The following is an 18,312-nucleotide window of genomic DNA, read 5'->3' as shown; positions in this document are numbered from 1 at the left end:
CTCTGCCAAACAAGCCAACAGATCATGAAGTCAAGAGAGAAAAATCTATTATTCAGCCATGCTGAAAATTCATAAAAAGATGTAGTGATGCAGTAAATTAAATTAATTGCTGCAGAGTGGCAGCATCCATTGTACTCTGAGTGGGTGAGATTTATTCCAAGTTTGTGCCCCTGAAAAGAATTTACTAGAAAGACTCTAAGAGAGCCAAGTGTACTCTATGCAGTAGGTATTATGCAAGTAACCTACATTTAGATTTAAATCAGGATTTCTTTTCATCTGGTTCCAGGATATATTCGACTGCTGCCTGTTAGTAGGGTTTCACACCACCGCATAGCCTCGCTCAATAACTGGGAAGCACCATCTTGAATGAATCACATTTATTATCATTGATCTACCACCAGATTCCTGCTCCAGTCTCATTCAGAACTGCCTCTGGAATATTGCCTCTTCACGGCTCTTACAGCCTGGCTGCCACAAGGCACCAATGTGCTCAGAGACACACTGCCTTAAAATGAGGGCACAGGCCTGTAGAAAAAGGTCCATGCTCTTGACATTTCAATTCGCTGACTAAATTTACTTGAGCCAGGTCTCCTATGATATCCATAATTCAATTTATCTTGAGTTTAGTTTTCCTGGTTTTCAGCAACGGTTAGTTCAATTCCATCACTTTCTTTGCTACCAAGCTTTACACACCAAAGAACAAAAGCATTATCCAACCCAGTCGAAAACCCAGGAATTCAACAAAATAACAAAAACAAACTGTGACAATTTTTAATTAATTTTATTATCCGTGAATGAAGAATTATACTTGAACACACACCTGTTTATTTTGTTACCTACAATTCTACTGTTTCATATACCTGTTGTATCTTCAACTTGGAAAAGGAGGAAGTTGGAAACATCCAAGCCATTAAAAAGTGGCTAAATGTACAGTTAGCTTTACGACAAAGTGTGTCACAGTACAGCCCAGGTTATAAAGAAGTAGACCAGAGAAGTTGGGAGTTTCTGCAAATGACAGACCCTGGCAGTGCTAGTCATTGTCTTTCTACTTTTTTATTTGACTAAATGGCTCAAGCCAAGTTCAGCACACTGGACACTAATAGCTAAAAGGCTGGCTGAGCCTCAGCTCTCTGTTAACGGTTGACACCTTTACCTTTGAGATCTATTGACTCAGATGGAGCTCAGGCCCTCTCTCACATCTGGGCCAAGACGATCCTTTCTTTATTTGGGATGCGGCACATTTAAAGAGCCCTTTATTCAGCTGACATGACCTAGATTAGGGGCCAAAAAGGAGCTCAATCACACTCGCAGACAGAATTAACGGTTGTTAAATGATGGAAGACTATATGAATAATCTGAAATGTTAAATGAAAGGGGGAAAAAAAATGCTTTGAGCAATCTAAGTCACTATTATGAGCTTAATACTCCAGCTGATATGTTAACTTTTAAAATGAGCATAATGAAGGATTTCTGCAGTCAAAGACATTGCTCTCAACCCGTCTGACTCATATTTAAATTGCAAAGTAAAAGTAGGCTACGGAAGACTCTCTGGGTACTTTTAAATTTCTATGATAAACTACACTTAATCACTTTTTACAATTCGTTCTACTTGAAAAAATGTAGTTCAGAAATGCAAAACTAGTGACCGTCAGTGTGTGACTTCTAGCCTCTCGTTGAGAAATGACTGAAGTTAAATAATTAAAGACACTTTCAAAAATTGCATGCTGGGGTTTTAGAGGATAAATATTGAGTAATGTGTTTGTTTTAAGTGTTTGTGTGTTAAAAACATGTTGCTTTCTATAGCAGGGCATTTTAGTTACCAGACTGGTGGAACAACCTTCAAAAATAAAATCAGTAAAGTAAAAAACTTTTACCAGGTTTAAAGAGTACGCTTGTGGATTGATGTGTATTTATAAAGGTTGAAATGATTAATTGATTAACCAGTTAGGGAAAAAAAATAATAATAAGTTATTTTTTATAGTTAATTGTTTCAGTCATTTTTCAGGCAAATATGCAAAACATTTATTTCATACGTTAAGATTGTTCTGCTTTTTCTGGATCATAATACTGAAAAACCTAATTTCTTTTGGCTTTGGACTATTAGTTAAATGACAGAAGCAATCTTTTAAAAAGATAATGAGTGCTTTTCACTATTTTCTGCCATCGTATTCGAAAAAAATTTGTTATCACCTGACTAATCCATAATAAAACAATCAGAAACTAGAAGCAACTAGAAGATTAATTGATTAGCTGTTCAGCAACTATTTTTATCATGGATTTCTCATTTCTAATGAGAAAATGCTTCATGTCATGAATAAATGTGAATATGTTCTGATAAACCAAATATCTTTCTGCTGTGGACTGTTGGTCAGGACAAAACAAGATATTTTAGACTCCTTCAACTTTGAGAAACTTGGCTCGACATTTTTCACCATTTTTTACATTTTAAAGATCAAACTGCTGATCAATAAATCAAGAAAATGATCAACAGATTAACCAGCAAGAAAAGTAATAATTATTTGCAGCTCTATTCATCACTTTAATCTTCATATAAATAAAAAGTTGAATAATAGGTGCATTCCTAATCAAACCAACCTTGTGTTCAAAATTAACTCAAAACCATAAACCATTTCTGTTTTATAGCTACATGGGAAGATGATCAATTATAATTTATTGTTACGATGGAATAACACAGGAAATAATGTGTACTTAAGAGATTTTACAAGCAAGTTTGCACATCCTTTCTAAGGTGTTATTACTTGTCAACGGAAATCGGCGAACTGGAAGTAAACCCAATTACTGTGTTAAATCACATCTGTCTGCATGTTGAAGTGGGAAAAATGCATCAAGCTCGATTGATCTTGCTGCTGCTCTGCCATCTGGATCTCCTCTCCATCACCCAAATCACCCTCTTTCAACTATTTCCACTGGGGCTTGAGACCCAAATTGAATATGTCCAAACAAGATGACACAGATAATTCCCACAATTGCTCCAACCATATGTTACCGCGGTTAGAGAGTGAAAAAAAGAGTCCTTAACTTTCAAATAACTTCCAGAGTTGGAAAATTGTGTGACAATAATGTATATATAAATGGTGCACAGTGGGGTGTGAAGCAGCAAGGCAAGATTTAATGGCCTGACATTTCATCATAATTTTATGGTGCACTTACCATAAAATTGTCATTTGATGTCAACTATGCCCCCTTTTTAGCCTGATGACCAGCCTGTGTGCTTGACACATGACAGCAGTGTAGGTGTTCAAGCTTTGATAATGCAGACAATGTGCAGACTGTACTGTTCGCAATTATCTCTTGCTTTCATTAATGTGAACTGACAGCATGGCAGAGAGATAATAAGAAGACGGAGGAGTTAATTACATCTGCTGTATGTGCTGTATATCTTTAATCAAAGGCACAGTACAAGGGTTTTGTTGGGGTTAAAAACCCAAAGGGCAAAAATGTGCTTTTTTTCCCCCCTCCCTTTTTCTCTGTATTTTTCCTCCAAACATCTTTTGCTGAATTTCTCCCAACTATGATAAGTACTGGAGCAATTTCCAATTTTCACAATGACAGATCTGCACAAGCCATGATCTGTACTGACAAACCAGTTGGGCTAAATTAGAAGCTATTACTGAGTTGGAAATATGAAAAAGCAATATCTCATATTGTTGGCAACAGGCAGGAACCCTGGACCATGAGTCATGTGTAAGACAAAGCCTTTTCTAAATCAAAGACATATCGACACATTGACATGCACAATGAGTAGAAAACACCTCATTAAAGTTACTAAAGCCTGTTTGTAAAAGTTATGCCTAAATAACACAATAAGCAAAATACATGACTGAAAGGTGGGGCATAGAAATCTATATTGAAGGGGAATTTAGCAGAGGTGGAAGTGACTTACATATAGCAATAAGTAAGACAAGTCTGTTTTCACATCAAACAGGATGCATGTTTGAGATGGTAAAAATTCAAAAGTACAGCTTCCAAGCGTTTATGTTTTCAGATAATGTAACATGGCTGCATGATTGCAGTGTTGGTTGTGTGAGGATTAAAAACTATATTCATTAACTTTGGCTAATGTGAGGCATCCAAATTTGTTAGGTTTTTAGCAACTTCGGTATTATTAGGTACCAAGGCAGACAAAATAGTAATGACTGTCAATCCTGTCTCCTAGAAATTACAGCACTGACTTACTTTTCCAAACTCTTCTTCAATTGTTGGATAATGTTCACAAGCAAGCGTGTACCTCGAACCAGAAGTGTTTGGATCCTAAGTACCATATGTTCCTCAATCAGCAAAAGCACTTTGGTTAAGGTTAATGAAAGATTGTGGTTGTAGTTAAATGCTGATAAACATGTAATTTCTCATGTTTCGAGTCGCTGCAGACGTTTTTTCTCTGGCCTAAATCCTGCAATGCTGAACTTTTCTTTCTCCCTTCTTCCAGTGAGAGTAATTACAAAAACACATTCATCACATGCTCATGTTATAGGCAGCGCTTCAGTCGTCTCCATCTCAACTGTTCCTGCTGTGAAACAGTGGATAAGTTGTTTTGAGCATCACACCCCTCACAAAATGACTTGTTTCCAAATGAGAATTTGATCCATTTGTTCTGATAACATTTGGAAAGTTCAGAAGAGTCGCATGATTAAATTATTGTATCAGCTGTTAAGTTAGCATGAGGCCAAACTGGAAGTATGCGTGCTCTGCCCTGTAGCGCATGACCAGTATTCATTCATTAAGCCAGCATGGGAATGTTTCCTCAGACAGCAGATTTTAAAACTCTGTACACTGAAATATAGAAAGATTTACCTGGCAGCGATAGGCTTCATGAGCATTGTATGAACTCGTTTGGCAGCGACTTAGTAGTGTATAGACATGACAAAAACTATCATGACAAAAACATTCACCTCTATGTGTTGCGTCAAACTCCAAATTTCCCTGTTGACACTTGCATACTGTTATCCAGAATAACATCTTCCATCTTTGAACAAACACAGGCTTCTTCACACAAATCAAATTTACTATGAATACTGAGTATATCCTTAATAAACACTGTTTACCAAAAACTCCCTTTGAGCCAAGTCTAAATCATTCTGAGCAGTGAATATGTGAAAAAGTTTTCCAATACTTGTAAGCAATTGAAAATACTCTCATCTGACTCACTCATTGGCTTTGATTTACTAGGTGGAGAACAGACGTTGAGCTTTTTATAACCATTGTATTCCCCCATCTCAAAACCTTAATTCTGCACCTGTCCTTTTTTAACTGCATTTGTTATGCGTTAACGCTTCAATAAGCATTTCAGCGGTTCTATGGATATACACACGTAGTATCTGTAACCAGTGTGGACTGGAGAGTCCTGTAGTAAATGTCAAAGGTAAGCCATCATACAAGTCAAGCACTTGAGTGCAGTATATGGTCACTAGCTTCAGTCATGCATTTGGTCTATTAAAGCAGGCCTACAATATACGGGATAGCTACATGCCTCTGTCATGGGTAATGTCTGTGACCAATTTTCCAAACTAAATTTAAACCAGAGTCTGTGTTTAAACTGTATGAAGGAAGAAAAAGATCATAATAACATATGAATTTTCAAATCCCACCCATGGGGAGAGGCATTGCACACAGCCACATAAGGAGTTTCTGAATTATACAAATCCTTGGCTGGTAAGAGCTTATTTTCATCCTCTTTTTACCCTTATCTGGAAAAGTTTATAAAGATAAGGGATTATGTGCATCACAGTCCTATCAAACTGTCAAATTCAGCAGGAAAAACGTATTCTTGTGAGTCACACTATGCATTTTATGCAAGAGTCAAATTCATGATTATTTGAATGTAGTGGAAATTCTATTACTTATTCACAAAGTATTTAATGATTAAGTTAACACACTTTCTAAATTAAAAATGCATTTAAACATGAGGTAAATGAAGCATTAGTACCATTGAATACTAACAAAAATATATCAGAACCATTTATTAAAGACCCCCTCCAGTGAAAATCAAGTTTTTAAACTTAAGTGATGCCATTTGGCCGAACAATGGTGTAACTTCTCTCTCTCTCTCACACGCACACACGCGCGCACGCACGCACGCACGCACGCACGCACGCACGCACGCACGCACGCACTCACTCACTCACTCACTCACTCACTCACTCACTCACTGACAGATTTTGTCACGTGCAACTTTGCTACCCTGTCTGCAGCCACAGCTAGAAAAAGGTCTGCTGGTATCATCTAAACTAAAGGCAGAAGCATGCAAATGTTCCACCCAGTCCAATGTTACATTTGGTCTTGATGGGTTATAGGTCAAACTGATTTAATCTAAGTCATAACTCCAATGCATGTCTGGAGGACATAAATTAGATGAGACTAAACATACAAGGCTGTTAGAGCCCAACTCATGCTGGAGTGGAGTATAAAAAAATGTCTATCATAAAATAAGATTTATTTAAGAATATGAGTAGAGCTGCATGGTTAGATGTGATGCTCTGTTCACTGTAAATACTGGTTGTAAAAATGTGGTTAATCATTGTGGATAATCTGTCAGGAGGGAACGGTAAAAGAAGAAAATGGTCACAGACAACTCCAACCGCAATGTCAACAGAGTAAGCGTAGCTCGCTCTGGCCCTCAAGATGTTTGTTAGAAACTATTGTACTGCTGTATTTTGTCTCAATTTTTCAGTGCAGTTGAGCACACTAACATTAGAGGCTGAGAGGGAAGAAGGAGAGACATACGGTGGGGTTAAGGCCTTGCACCCGTGCTCTGGATTCATCATGCTAACTGGTGCATGACTCAGTCCTAAACACAACAGCTGGTGGTCTGAAGAGCCCGAGGTAGAGCCCCGGGGTGTGAGATGACCAGCCCACTCATTTACTGGCAGCTTACACTGGGGACAGGAAACAGCAGGGTTCTGGGAGCAAGAGATGAGGCTGGCTTCTTTTCAGAATCGAGCACCCTGCAGCAGCCAAAGAACAAGGATGTGCCAAGAAACATCACAATGGCACATGTTTCATTTGACACATGAAGATATTCCAGGGTCCCAAAAAAATGTAAACACTGGACATTGTCTCTTCAACACATCAGTATGAATAAGCCTTTCCAAAATGCCTGCACCTCCTTTCCAACAGGCCTTGAATTATTAAAACTGAAACTATGAAGGCTGGAGATATTCTTTCTCAAGCCTCATCAACATTCTTCCAACGACAAGACTTCAAACTGGTCCTCTCCTGACATTAAGGTTATATGAGCTTGTCACATTTGTCATGACAGCACGGCTCCCTGGAGATGCACCATGTAGCCCCATTCAAGTCAGTGGTGTGGGCCCAGAGAGCCTTGATATCTTTTCCTGCAAGACTGCTCTACATTCTCATCAGCTCCAAGGATAGGTGATTCAAATGATCTGTTGGTTCAGCCCCGCTGTACTTCTTTAGTTCCAGATGAATCCTGATGTCATTCTTTAGCACATCCAACATGCCTCATTAAAAGCCAATTCTATCCAAAAATACAATAGGCTGGCCCATCATAGAGCAAAAATACATCTAGTTATACACAGCTACGATTTGTTTTGCACCAGTTAACAAAGCATTTTAGTAGTTTGGAACATCTAAATAGTAAATCCTTGTTCTCGCTCAAATTATGTTGTCAAAGTTTTAATGTATATTTTCTCAAAGTCTTCGCTTTTCCCATGAATCTATCATGAAATCATTTAACATCTGTATAATTTTAGCCTTCATAGATCACCGATTGAAAGAAATAAAGTGCCGTAACTGGAGTAAAAACAAAATGAGGCAACACAGGGTGAAGGAGCACAGGGCAGACCTCTGCCACACAACGGATTGTCATTATATCCCCTTAGGCATTTCACTGCAAAGCCAATTATTTAATGTTATAATTAAAGCCCACAAATGTGACCCGGGGTTAAGATCACCCCACTACATTTTTTACATTAACATAAAAATAATAACGATCTCCAATTAGTCTCTCCACCTCAAAGTCGCAAACGAGATCACACTAAACTGGGTCATGAACTCATGTAATCGGTATAAATTTCCTAATTTATAACTGGAGCAGCATGATTTCCTTGCATGTCTTGTCCTGGATGACAACTACTGCTATTTGAAAGTACAATTAACAACACGTGATCAGGAGTGTTGCAAGGCACTGCTATTTTCTATTGTCTTGTTGCTTGGTGAGCCATAATCATCTGTTCATTTGAGAGACACAGTTGGGAGTCTCTTGTTAAGCCTTCAGCTATGCTGCTCAAGTGAAATGATTTAAGGTAAATACTGGTTTACAAAACATGGAATTATGCTGCCTCAGAATATAATGATGGAATATGTTTTCCTGTTGTTCTGTTTGCTAATGTTAGAGTGAAGAAGTGATTTATAGCTCTCGTATCAGAAATAGAAGGAGTTGGAGCAACTTTACACAAGCAGCTCACTGGGATAACAAAGCCATTCATTTCTTATCACTTAATTTCCCAAACTGAGCCTCCACTGAACCTCGCAAAAGACAGCACAAAAGTACCTGAACCAAAACTGTCTCAATCTAGACTCTCAGTATGTCACATGCAGACTGTATTCCAGTTACATAAAACTGCCTGGTTAGGCTGTGAGCTGTTTATGAGCTGTATGGTTCCTGGGTGACCATTAGCGTCAGTAACTGAATCTCTGCAGTCAAGAAGTTGGTTCCACTTACCAGGTGGGGTGCTGCTCAGAGTGTGACATTGACCTGATACTCGAGGTTGGTGAATACAAGGCAATATCACAGATTTTTCTTTGGTCTACAGGACAGATTTCATTTATTTTCCCTGCAGAGAGGAAAATAACTTGCAAGAACAACCATAGAGTGAGACTATCAGAATCAATTCTCAATCTAAGCAAGTCATTAACGTCTAAACAGTGTTAAAGAGTAAGTCGAGTGACATATGTCTTTAAACAAAAACATGCAACAATGAATTGTGTTGTAGCCAAAACGCCTTATTCCTCTGCGCTATGGAGCTTCATTGTTCTCTCAGAGAAAATACATATTGCTTATTTTATATTTTAACTCTATTTGTGTTTAATTCGATCTGTTCTCGTGCATCTCATTTCTTTTATATATTTCTAAGCGTTCCTTTATATCTGTTTTTATGTGAAACACTGTATGTAATTTTCTCGCTGTGAAGCACTTTAAACTGCATTTCTTGTATGAAAGGTGCTATACAAATAAAGTTTATTATTATTAAGAGAATTTTAAAAAGGCAACCCTGCACTGTGGGACATCTTCTGTCATTACTGTCAACGTTGAAGCTGTAGTTTAATTGAGTCAATTTCACATGTATGCAAATGACATGGCCTGTTTTTTAAATATGTTTTCAATGGGAGACAATGAGCTGGGGGCAGAGACCGCAAATATGCTGGAGAACCCAGAAAATATTGAGGGATGGACTATAATCTGGATTTGATCTTCATATGGGATTTGTTGACAAAAATAAAATCACTGTCCTTACTGTTTATAACTCTAAGACATTCCTACTTAACCTAACAGGTTTATCTTGTTTTCCATTGCTGCTTTTTTATGTCTGAATTAAAAGTCTTAAAAGTCTCATAGTATCAAAATATTCAATTTCCTGTATGATGTTCACAGACCTGAAAGTAAGCCATTGATGATCTGCTCGGTCTTTCTTTGGACTAAAAAAATGTCTGGACACTGGACTATCTGCACTCTAGATTTTGATCCATCAACCCCCCTCCAAGATTTTACTATGGTGCAACCACCACCGAAGCCTTTCAGGGGTAGAAACTGTCTGTTTCTTTAACAACAAGTGTCATTGTCAAGTCTGTGACGACAATGACATCCTTGTCTGCATTTGTTGACACCATCTGATGTTTCCATGACAATTTTGGCAAACCATGTTTGTTTGTGCTTAATGCTTGTTTACTTCCCAGTCCCTGAGGGGTGACATATTTAGCGAATCACCTCAGCCATGTGTACTTATCCGTGTCGTAAAAACAAAACAAAAAAGTCCCCAGTGTGAAATGTATTTGCATCCTTGACACCTCGATATGATAATACCCATGTGGGTTTTCCCAGAGCGCCTCTCATCTCTCTGAGCCCTATCATTGATGTCAGGCTCGGGACTTCTATTCAGAGACTAGCCTCCAGAGGCAAAAAGGCTCTGTGGGCAAAAAGAAAGACCTTTGAAGTAAACACAACCGAATGCATTGGTCCTCTAATAAATATTGGTAGGAAAACCATAAACACCCACTTGGCTGAGGGGGCGGTAAAATAATAGAAGTGATCAGTGTTCGTCTGTGCAGTTAACAATATGTTTGATATGGCTTTAGATAAACCCAAAGGGTCGCCCCTACATAGATATTAGTATGAAGGCAGCCCTATAATCACAAATAATCACCCACTATTTCCCCATGTCGACAATCATGTTACAATGTGACCCCCACCTCCCTTAACAACATTCCTGCAGCGCTCTCACCCGCTCACAGAGAAATCCGAGGGGAAACACGTTCCCCAGTGGAGGAATACCACGTGATTTTTCCCTCTGTTATCTCTGGAGAGATTTTATTTTCAGTAATATATAAGCAAGAAAAGCATTGTTGAATGCTGTTTCCACCCCCCCCCCCCCCCTCAAAAAAAAAAAAAAAAAACTGTAAAAGGCAGCATGGAGCAATACTTGGATGCGACACAAATACCAAGTCAGATCACTAATCCCTTAGGTTCGGATGGATTACATTCCACCTGACTCCTTCATTGTATCCCAGAGCTTGTCTCACCTCAAACAGCTAGCATTGAAGTCATGGTGTCGACACACGGTTAGTCAAGGATACTCTCCGAGCCGATGTGCTCACTATTACTGGGAAAGTTTGTTTATTTCACTGCTTATTTTCTTTGCTCTCTCTCTTCTAATCCCTAGACATACAATCACATCCCTCCTTTAACTTCTTATTTTCTAGTTCCTCTCAAGCCTTGAGAGTGTACAGATTCTTAATCCCCCCCACTCCCCTCCTCCCCCATTACTGATTTAGGCCAGCAGTTGATTGAAAACTGGAAAAAGTGCAATAGCAGGCTCCTACGCTAGCCGGAGGCTTTTCACACTACTCAGAAAACACCAAACATGGTGCTGAGGAAGGTTCCAGGAAGCTTGCAGACCATGTGCATTTCAGGCATGAATGCCTGCAGAGGCTTGACAGATTCCTCGGGTCAGGACAACTGTAAGACATTCTCATTTACCAAATCTGAACAGTACGACAGGAGGACTCACAATCAGACTCATTCAGATGTTCCATCCACACAATCTGTCTTGCCGACGAAAAACAAAACACGTTTTGTCAGTTTCTACCACAATAGAGATGCAAAGCAAAAGAAAGACCAGGAAAGGGAGGCTAGACTGCTACTAACACACACACACACACACACACACACACACACACACACGCACGCACGCACGCACGCACGCACACACGCACGCACGCACACACACGCACACACAGCCTAATCTCCCTTGCATCTCATTAACAGTTCTCTCTGAAGATGTATACAGGCTGGCAAGAGACTTATTGCCAATTTGGCAGGGCCAAGAGCATCTTAATGGGCTTAGAAAGAAAATGCCCCGCAGAATTTTTTTATATGGATATGTGCTGGGTAAGAGCTTTTACAGTAGTATTCCCACACTTTCTCTAAAGGTCTGATGTCATTCCATTATTTAGTGATTGGGTGTGCAAACACATAAGTAAATAAAAAATAGATCAGTGGAACAAAGCGAGTGCTGATTACATACTTTGGTGACAATGCAGGAATGTGATGACAGAAGTTAAACCATAGAGTGTGTCGCAACTATTTCTGTGGTGTTATTTAAAATTCCTGACAGAAATGATGAGACAGACAGTGCATGCTGGTACAGTGCTGCCACATAGCTTCAAACCTAAAATGCTGATTATTGCAATGGATTCGGGAACAGTACACTGATATATTATATTCACACCTTCATTCAGGAATGAACTCAATCATTTGCAATTTTAACAAATTGAAAGTCCCATATTGTACACTTTTCCAGTATGTTATTTGCAGTCATGATTTCCATAAGAAGATATTTTGTGGTTTTAAGTAAAAAAAAAAAAAAACACCTCCATTGTACATTTTCTCTCTTCAGCTTCAATCTAGAGCCCAGGCCAACCACAACTTTGGTCTTGTGTCTCGTCAGCTCTACAAATGAATTATCTTTTACATGAAAGGTTGGACAGTGAGCCGTGCTGAGGGCAGACATGAGCATGACATGAGCGAGAGTTTGTGACATCACAAACTTATGGAAGTCAAAACGAGACACAGAATACAGGCTGTGCCCAATGTTCTGTGGACGGAGCGTTTCGACTCTTTCACAGTAATTTCACAGTGCATAGCCCTGCTTTATCATATACATATATGCAAAATATTTATTTTGTTTATTCACTCATTTTTATCTATATTAACATCTGTAAGATTCATATGAGGTTGCCTAAGATGCAGTTTTTAGTTCTGTACATCTGAGGCGACCTCATCTGAATCTTAAATAGAAGTTAATAAATGTTATAAGATGGTTTATTTTAAGTGCTACAGAGATGTTTATGTTAGAAAAGATTTAATGTTGACAAAAGTAACTGTGCTGCCTACTGAAGGTTCACAGGGGTCCTGACATCCGTTTAAGTACAAACAGCAGATTCCTGATATCTCGGCTGTGTTTAAGTGAATTGAGGAACTGCAAGCAGCCAAGTACGGATCGCAGCGATAAACAGAGTTGCAGCATCTGGAATTCACATGAGGAGAAATGATGTTGTAACAACAAATAACTGTTCCGTTAAGAGAATTGAGGAACTGCAAGCATCTCCAACCTGCAAGCAGCCAAGTACGGATCGCAGCGATAAACAGAGTTCCAGCATCTGGAATTCACATGAGGAGAAATGATGTTGTAACAACAAATAACTGTTCCGTTAAGAGAAATCAAATAATATTCTTTAAAGTTGCTGTGCATGAACCCCGGAGGTAATTGTTATTCTTGAGAAAGGAAATATAATACTCGGGCACTGCTCTAATAGGAGCTGCGGCACATCGAACGATTTTGTTTGAAAGCCGTAGCAAAGAGTCGAGTCCACCCATGAGAATCTCAGCTGCTCTGTGTAAGTAGATGTTGATATTAACAGCAAGGCCTCAGAGAAAGAGCTCCGTGACAGGGCCTGACTGAAGCCTTCTGGTAGAGCTGTGTTTATGAACAAAGGGCTGACAATCAAGCAGTACTGTGTGCATGACACTATAACTAAAGACTGACACACGAGCACCAGGATGAGCCTCACAGGCGAGCTGTATTGTTGGTTGACTGCTGTAGAACCCACCAGTCGGGGGATAGTACATCAACAACATGGAGTTTAATGAAGCTGTCCACCAGCCAGTTTTAGACACTTTTCAGGTTCATCCCACATACAATAGAGTATTTCAGCACCAGCACTCCATCCTAGCTACCTGCTCTTTGCAAAGAATTGTGGCTCTCTTCCAAGAGACCTCTTACTGTTTGAAAACTAAAGCTAGTAAGATTTTTCTCTCTGGCCTCAACCTCCCACCACTCCAGTACTGTACAACAGCTGAGGCACTCCGGAGTCCTTAAGCAAAAAGAGTAAGTATCACACTTCAATCTATGAAGTGGATAATATGGTTGACCTCTAGCCAAGTCAACTAACTCTGCCAATTTATCTAATGTCTGCATGAGTGCCAAACAGCTATTTCAATCCCACAATAAAACTATGCATGTTGATAACTTGCCAAGCAAAGTAGTGAGTATGACAGAAGTGTTAATACTGCTGAGCAGGCATTACATCTCTTCACGGCAAAACAGCACACGTTAAGTCTGACTGTCTCGACCGCAGCAGGATGCTGTCTACCAAATGTTTCTGCTTTATAGCACCGTAACATTTGGGATTGTCAAGGTTTATTATTAACTCGGCCACTCTGTCGTTGGGGAAAAAAAACACAAAAAAAAACTAAGTTGGGTAGTTTACATGGATCCGCGTGCACAAAATCGATTTTCTTTTATAAATGTAGAGATTTCGATAAAAAAATATATCAAAAGCCACAAAGAAATGATCTAGCACCATGCTATAATCCTTGAAACATCAATTTGAAGACACTGCTTTGATGGTTTACCAGGTTCTTTATGTTCTGGATAGGTTTTATGACCATGGAGCCCAGGGGACTCATTCAGACGCTGCTTTTGATAGCAGCCGTGTGGATGAAAACAAACAACAACTCATTTAGAATTGAATCAACAAACACAAACAAAACAAAAATAAAAAAAAAATCTGTTTGTTTATGTTTTAAAAATCTTCAAATTTGATCAAGTTAAATTTATTTAGCTTCATGTTTGATCAACATTAAGGTGTGGATTCAATAATCATCCTGTTATATTTCATACACATCTGTGTTTGTCACCTCTTACAATAATGTAGCTCAGCTTGTCAGTGGCAGAGAGCTGTCAAAATAATTAGCTTATGCAAATGGGGGCTTACAACCTGAGGTAACCACCTCTGCAGAAGTATTAAACCTGTGTGTGTTTTGCATCTCGAGGCATAGTGGTAGCATGACATAGCAAAGGATGGAGGGATAAGTGCTAACGCCGCTCACGCAGCCTACCACACGTTTGTATTAGCATAGCTAATTAGACATAATTGAGAGCTTTCTTTTATCCCATCTCCTGAGGCCTATATCTAACCTCTGTTGTATTTATGCAAAGGTTATTTGGAGACAACAAAATCCAATTACACATAGTGTATGGACTGCACATGAATTGCAATAAGGATTTGATCACAGACCCAAAAATAAATTGATCTATAATGTAGCCTAAAGACCTCTGTCTTTGACTTAACATGCTGAAATTCAAAGGACGAGGAACACCATGCGGTATAAAATAAAACCAAAAACTCTACACAATCAAATAAAAACGTCCAAGTATTTTCATATCATTTACAAAATAGTATCAGCCAGAAACGGAGTTCTTATTGTAATAAATGGAAACCGTCCAGTGTGTAAGTGGAGGCCAACAAAAATTCTGTGGTCAAAACTGGGAGACCGAATGATTTTTACTCCTTTAAGAGCTGTCAAACTAAATAAAAAACAGCTGCATAAAAGTCCAAAATTCAGCCTCAGGATAATCAAATGGGACTGAACAAATAATGTAAATGTATACCACATGTTCAAACAATGTTCATAGGTCATTATTAGATATGTTGCGCAATGACATAACAATTCTTCACACATAAGAGTTCATTCATGCCAAAAAAAGAGAGAAAAAAAAGAGAGAGATTCTGGCACTAATTTACATCTTTGAATCCTCTGTTTAAAGCTGCATTCAATCACAAACCAGCACTTTGCAACCCGGGTGACAAAAATGAAAAAGGAGGAACATCATCAGAAGCCACCATAGTTTCCTGTGCCCTGGCATATCAGATCAAATTAATAATAATAATAAAGGAGCAGCAGTGTTTTAATAAGTGTATCATGTACGAGCCTAAGAAAGAGACTCGGGACATTAATCATTCTCTGCACATTTTCTGGTATTTTCATTTGAGCATTCTGCTGAAGACGTCCCCTTTTGACTTTTGACTGATAAATGTAATATAAGCTGCAACTTGATCAGACTTGGTGCAGACACAAAGTTTTCCATTTTGCGTGTTCAGATTTCACTACACTTCCTGATGCAGACTCTTATTTTCTAAACATATAAACTCTAATTTTGTCATTTCAAGTATCTTTCGTAAGAATTCATGTTAACTTAAAAGTTAAGACCAGATGAGATCCTGACACAAAGAACCTCTCATACAGACGCTGGCACAGACTTAAACACATCACTAACAAAACTATCACATTCCCATCACGCCAAAACCATGTTAAAACCAAATAAGGCAGCTCTATGATCATTACTGCCCGACACTGCCAATTACCAAACACTATCTCTATTTTGCCTGTAAGAGGCAATGGAAGGATTAACTTCAGGCCTCTCTGCTTCCCCTCTTCCTTCACATGAAGCAGACTATGTTGACTGACTAATCTCTTTTCTTGCTTTGACCATAAATGTGATTACCACTACACAAGAGATAATAAACCCTCATATCTCTGCTGTACCAAAGAGCATGAATTAAAACCTAAGCTGTAGCCTTGAGGAATATCTAAATGCGAAAAAAAAAAAAATCCACAGCAAAAGGAGTATTGCATGTTGAGTGCATACAGCCCCCTACTGGTAAACACTATTCACTATTTAGCCAAATCCAACATAACAAGCTCCATGATCTTCTGTTGAATATGAGCAACAGGTATGCAGACAGTTTTAAAATGTATCTTCTGGTGCAACTGTTGCAAAGTCAAGTCTGTGACTGTCTCAATTTAAGAAGCTCGATTTTCAAATGATCTCAAATGTGGGTGATTGCAAGTAAATCACATACTGTGGTCTAAAATGAGATTTATTTTACTGTCACCTCTGGGTGAAGAGGAAAGGAACAGATGAGAGATACAAGTAGATTTTACCAGTATTTGTGTCAATCAAGTTCGTGTGCTATTACCAATGTCAAACGGGCCTATAAAATGTAAAATATTAAACATTTTAACAAATACTTCTGGGTGATTTTAACTTACAGAGCAACATGACTCATGCTGTTGCAGAGATGGATCATTTCAGATGTATTGTGGATTATTTAATCTAGAGTTTTAGTAATGGAAGATAATGAATGAAAATGCAGGCTGCTGCTAAGCAACGTGGAAATGGGGAGAATCACTGACCTTTAAATAGCAAAAATCATATATATCAAGTGTCACTTTAACACAATTGCATGCATTGGATTTAGTTCAGGCAAATGCCTCGACAAAGTCTGTCTCATGAAATGGGACGTGTTCAAATATTTGCTCATACTTTTCATGCAGCCCCGCTGGAGTCTATTTGAATAAAACGGGATGAATAGCAGGATGTTACAGGACTCAAAGGTTTGAGGAGGATCACATAGTTCGTTACCAAATTGTTTAATTTGAGGGGGAAACGAGACATGACACGTGGAGTGGACACGCAGCGATGATTTGTCAGTTTCGCCTACCTGATATTTCCTGATGAGGCACATTGACGAGGCTGAATCCTTTAGCGTTATAAGCTTGTCTAACCTCGCTACAGCTCCGCGCTTTGCTTTCACCACCGGATGACAGGGACAGCACCGACAGAGTACAGAAGGCGACTTGCAGTCTCCACATCGCATACATCAGTGAAATCCTTGATAATGTTTCACAGACAAACACGAGCTCCGTCAGAATAAAAGCAATCCAAAGGGCTGATTGAAAGGTTTCTCCACAGAGCGCGATGTCAGATGTTCATTTATGTAAAAAAAAAAAAGGAAAAAAAAAAAAAAGAAAAGGAAAAAAAAAAAAAAAAAAAAAAAAAAAGAAAGAAAGAAAATCACTCCTCACTTTAGATACTGGTGCGTCCACCTCATCTTCTCCTCGAAAAGAAAAAAAGAAGCCCAGAAAGAGTCCGATTGCCCGCAGCTTGAACAAATCCGTGTGAAGAAGCTACCTGGTGCTCAGTGTGCCAACAACTTCTCCCGCACACACCGCTGCCCTGTGTTTATGTCAGTGTGAGGAGAGCGAAATGCAACGGAGACGCACGCTGCACAGCGAGCAGAGCGCACAAGGGCAGGGCAAAACATGGAGTGGAGTGGCTGCGACTTCAGCTGCTCGCATCCAGGGGCGCGCGCTGTCCTCCGCCTTTATGCATCCTCGGTAATGCACACCGCAGCACATTGGTGTGGAGACACATGTTGGGGGCGCGGGAACCTGCGTGGAGGTGGAGTGTGGGCGGAGGAGAACAACACGTTTACCACATAAATAAGGTTATTTTCTTTTAATGTCACCAATCCACAAACTCCGAGAAGCCCCGCTGACCGCTCCGTTTCTTTTGCTGAAACTAAATGATGCCGAGTAAAAGGATAAAGGCGGTTAAAACACAACGAGCAATACATTTTCTCAGCAGCTGTCAATATTTTTCACCCAAGTCTTTTTTTTTTTTTACAAACACACATATTCGTGTTTTCACCACTTCAGAGGATCTTACAGTGGTTTACATTCATTTCCTGGAGACAGGGACTCTAACCTAAACCTAGGTTAACCTCCCAGTAAAAATGTAATGATTTATGTTATTGCTTCCAGTCACCACAATGAGGCTGTGTAAACAGATTTATGCTCCAATAAGACACTTCCATTATTTAATATTCAAAGTTGCCCTGCACCACGCCACTCATTTAATATTTAAT

At 39.1% G+C, this 18,312-nt stretch overlaps 1 protein-coding gene across 3 annotated transcripts in view; it reads right to left on the bottom strand.

Moving 5' to 3' along the window:
* Positions 1 to 17,707, bottom strand: part of LOC138212997 (glypican-6-like) — a 133,119-nt gene extending 115,412 nt beyond the window's left edge. For 2 of the 3 annotated variants that reach the window (XM_069173780.1, XM_069173781.1), the window contains exon 1: positions 17,107 to 17,426. In XM_069173780.1, coding sequence (XP_069029881.1) covers positions 17,107 to 17,266 — 160 coding nt within the window. In that variant the 5' untranslated portion in view covers positions 17,267 to 17,426. Of the gene's footprint in view, positions 1 to 17,106; positions 17,427 to 17,470 lie in introns of those variants that run through there. The other variant, XM_069173782.1, reaches the window with a different exon arrangement.
* Between the last annotated feature and the right edge of the window lie 605 nt (positions 17,708 to 18,312).

This window comes from Embiotoca jacksoni, unplaced genomic scaffold (genome assembly GCF_022577435.1).
Source record: "Embiotoca jacksoni isolate LCO1_2020_lvr unplaced genomic scaffold, fEmbJac1.0.p SCAF_6, whole genome shotgun sequence".
Lineage (NCBI taxonomy): Eukaryota > Metazoa > Chordata > Actinopteri > Embiotocidae > Embiotoca > Embiotoca jacksoni.
This window is presented reverse-complemented; position numbering and strand designations above follow the sequence as displayed.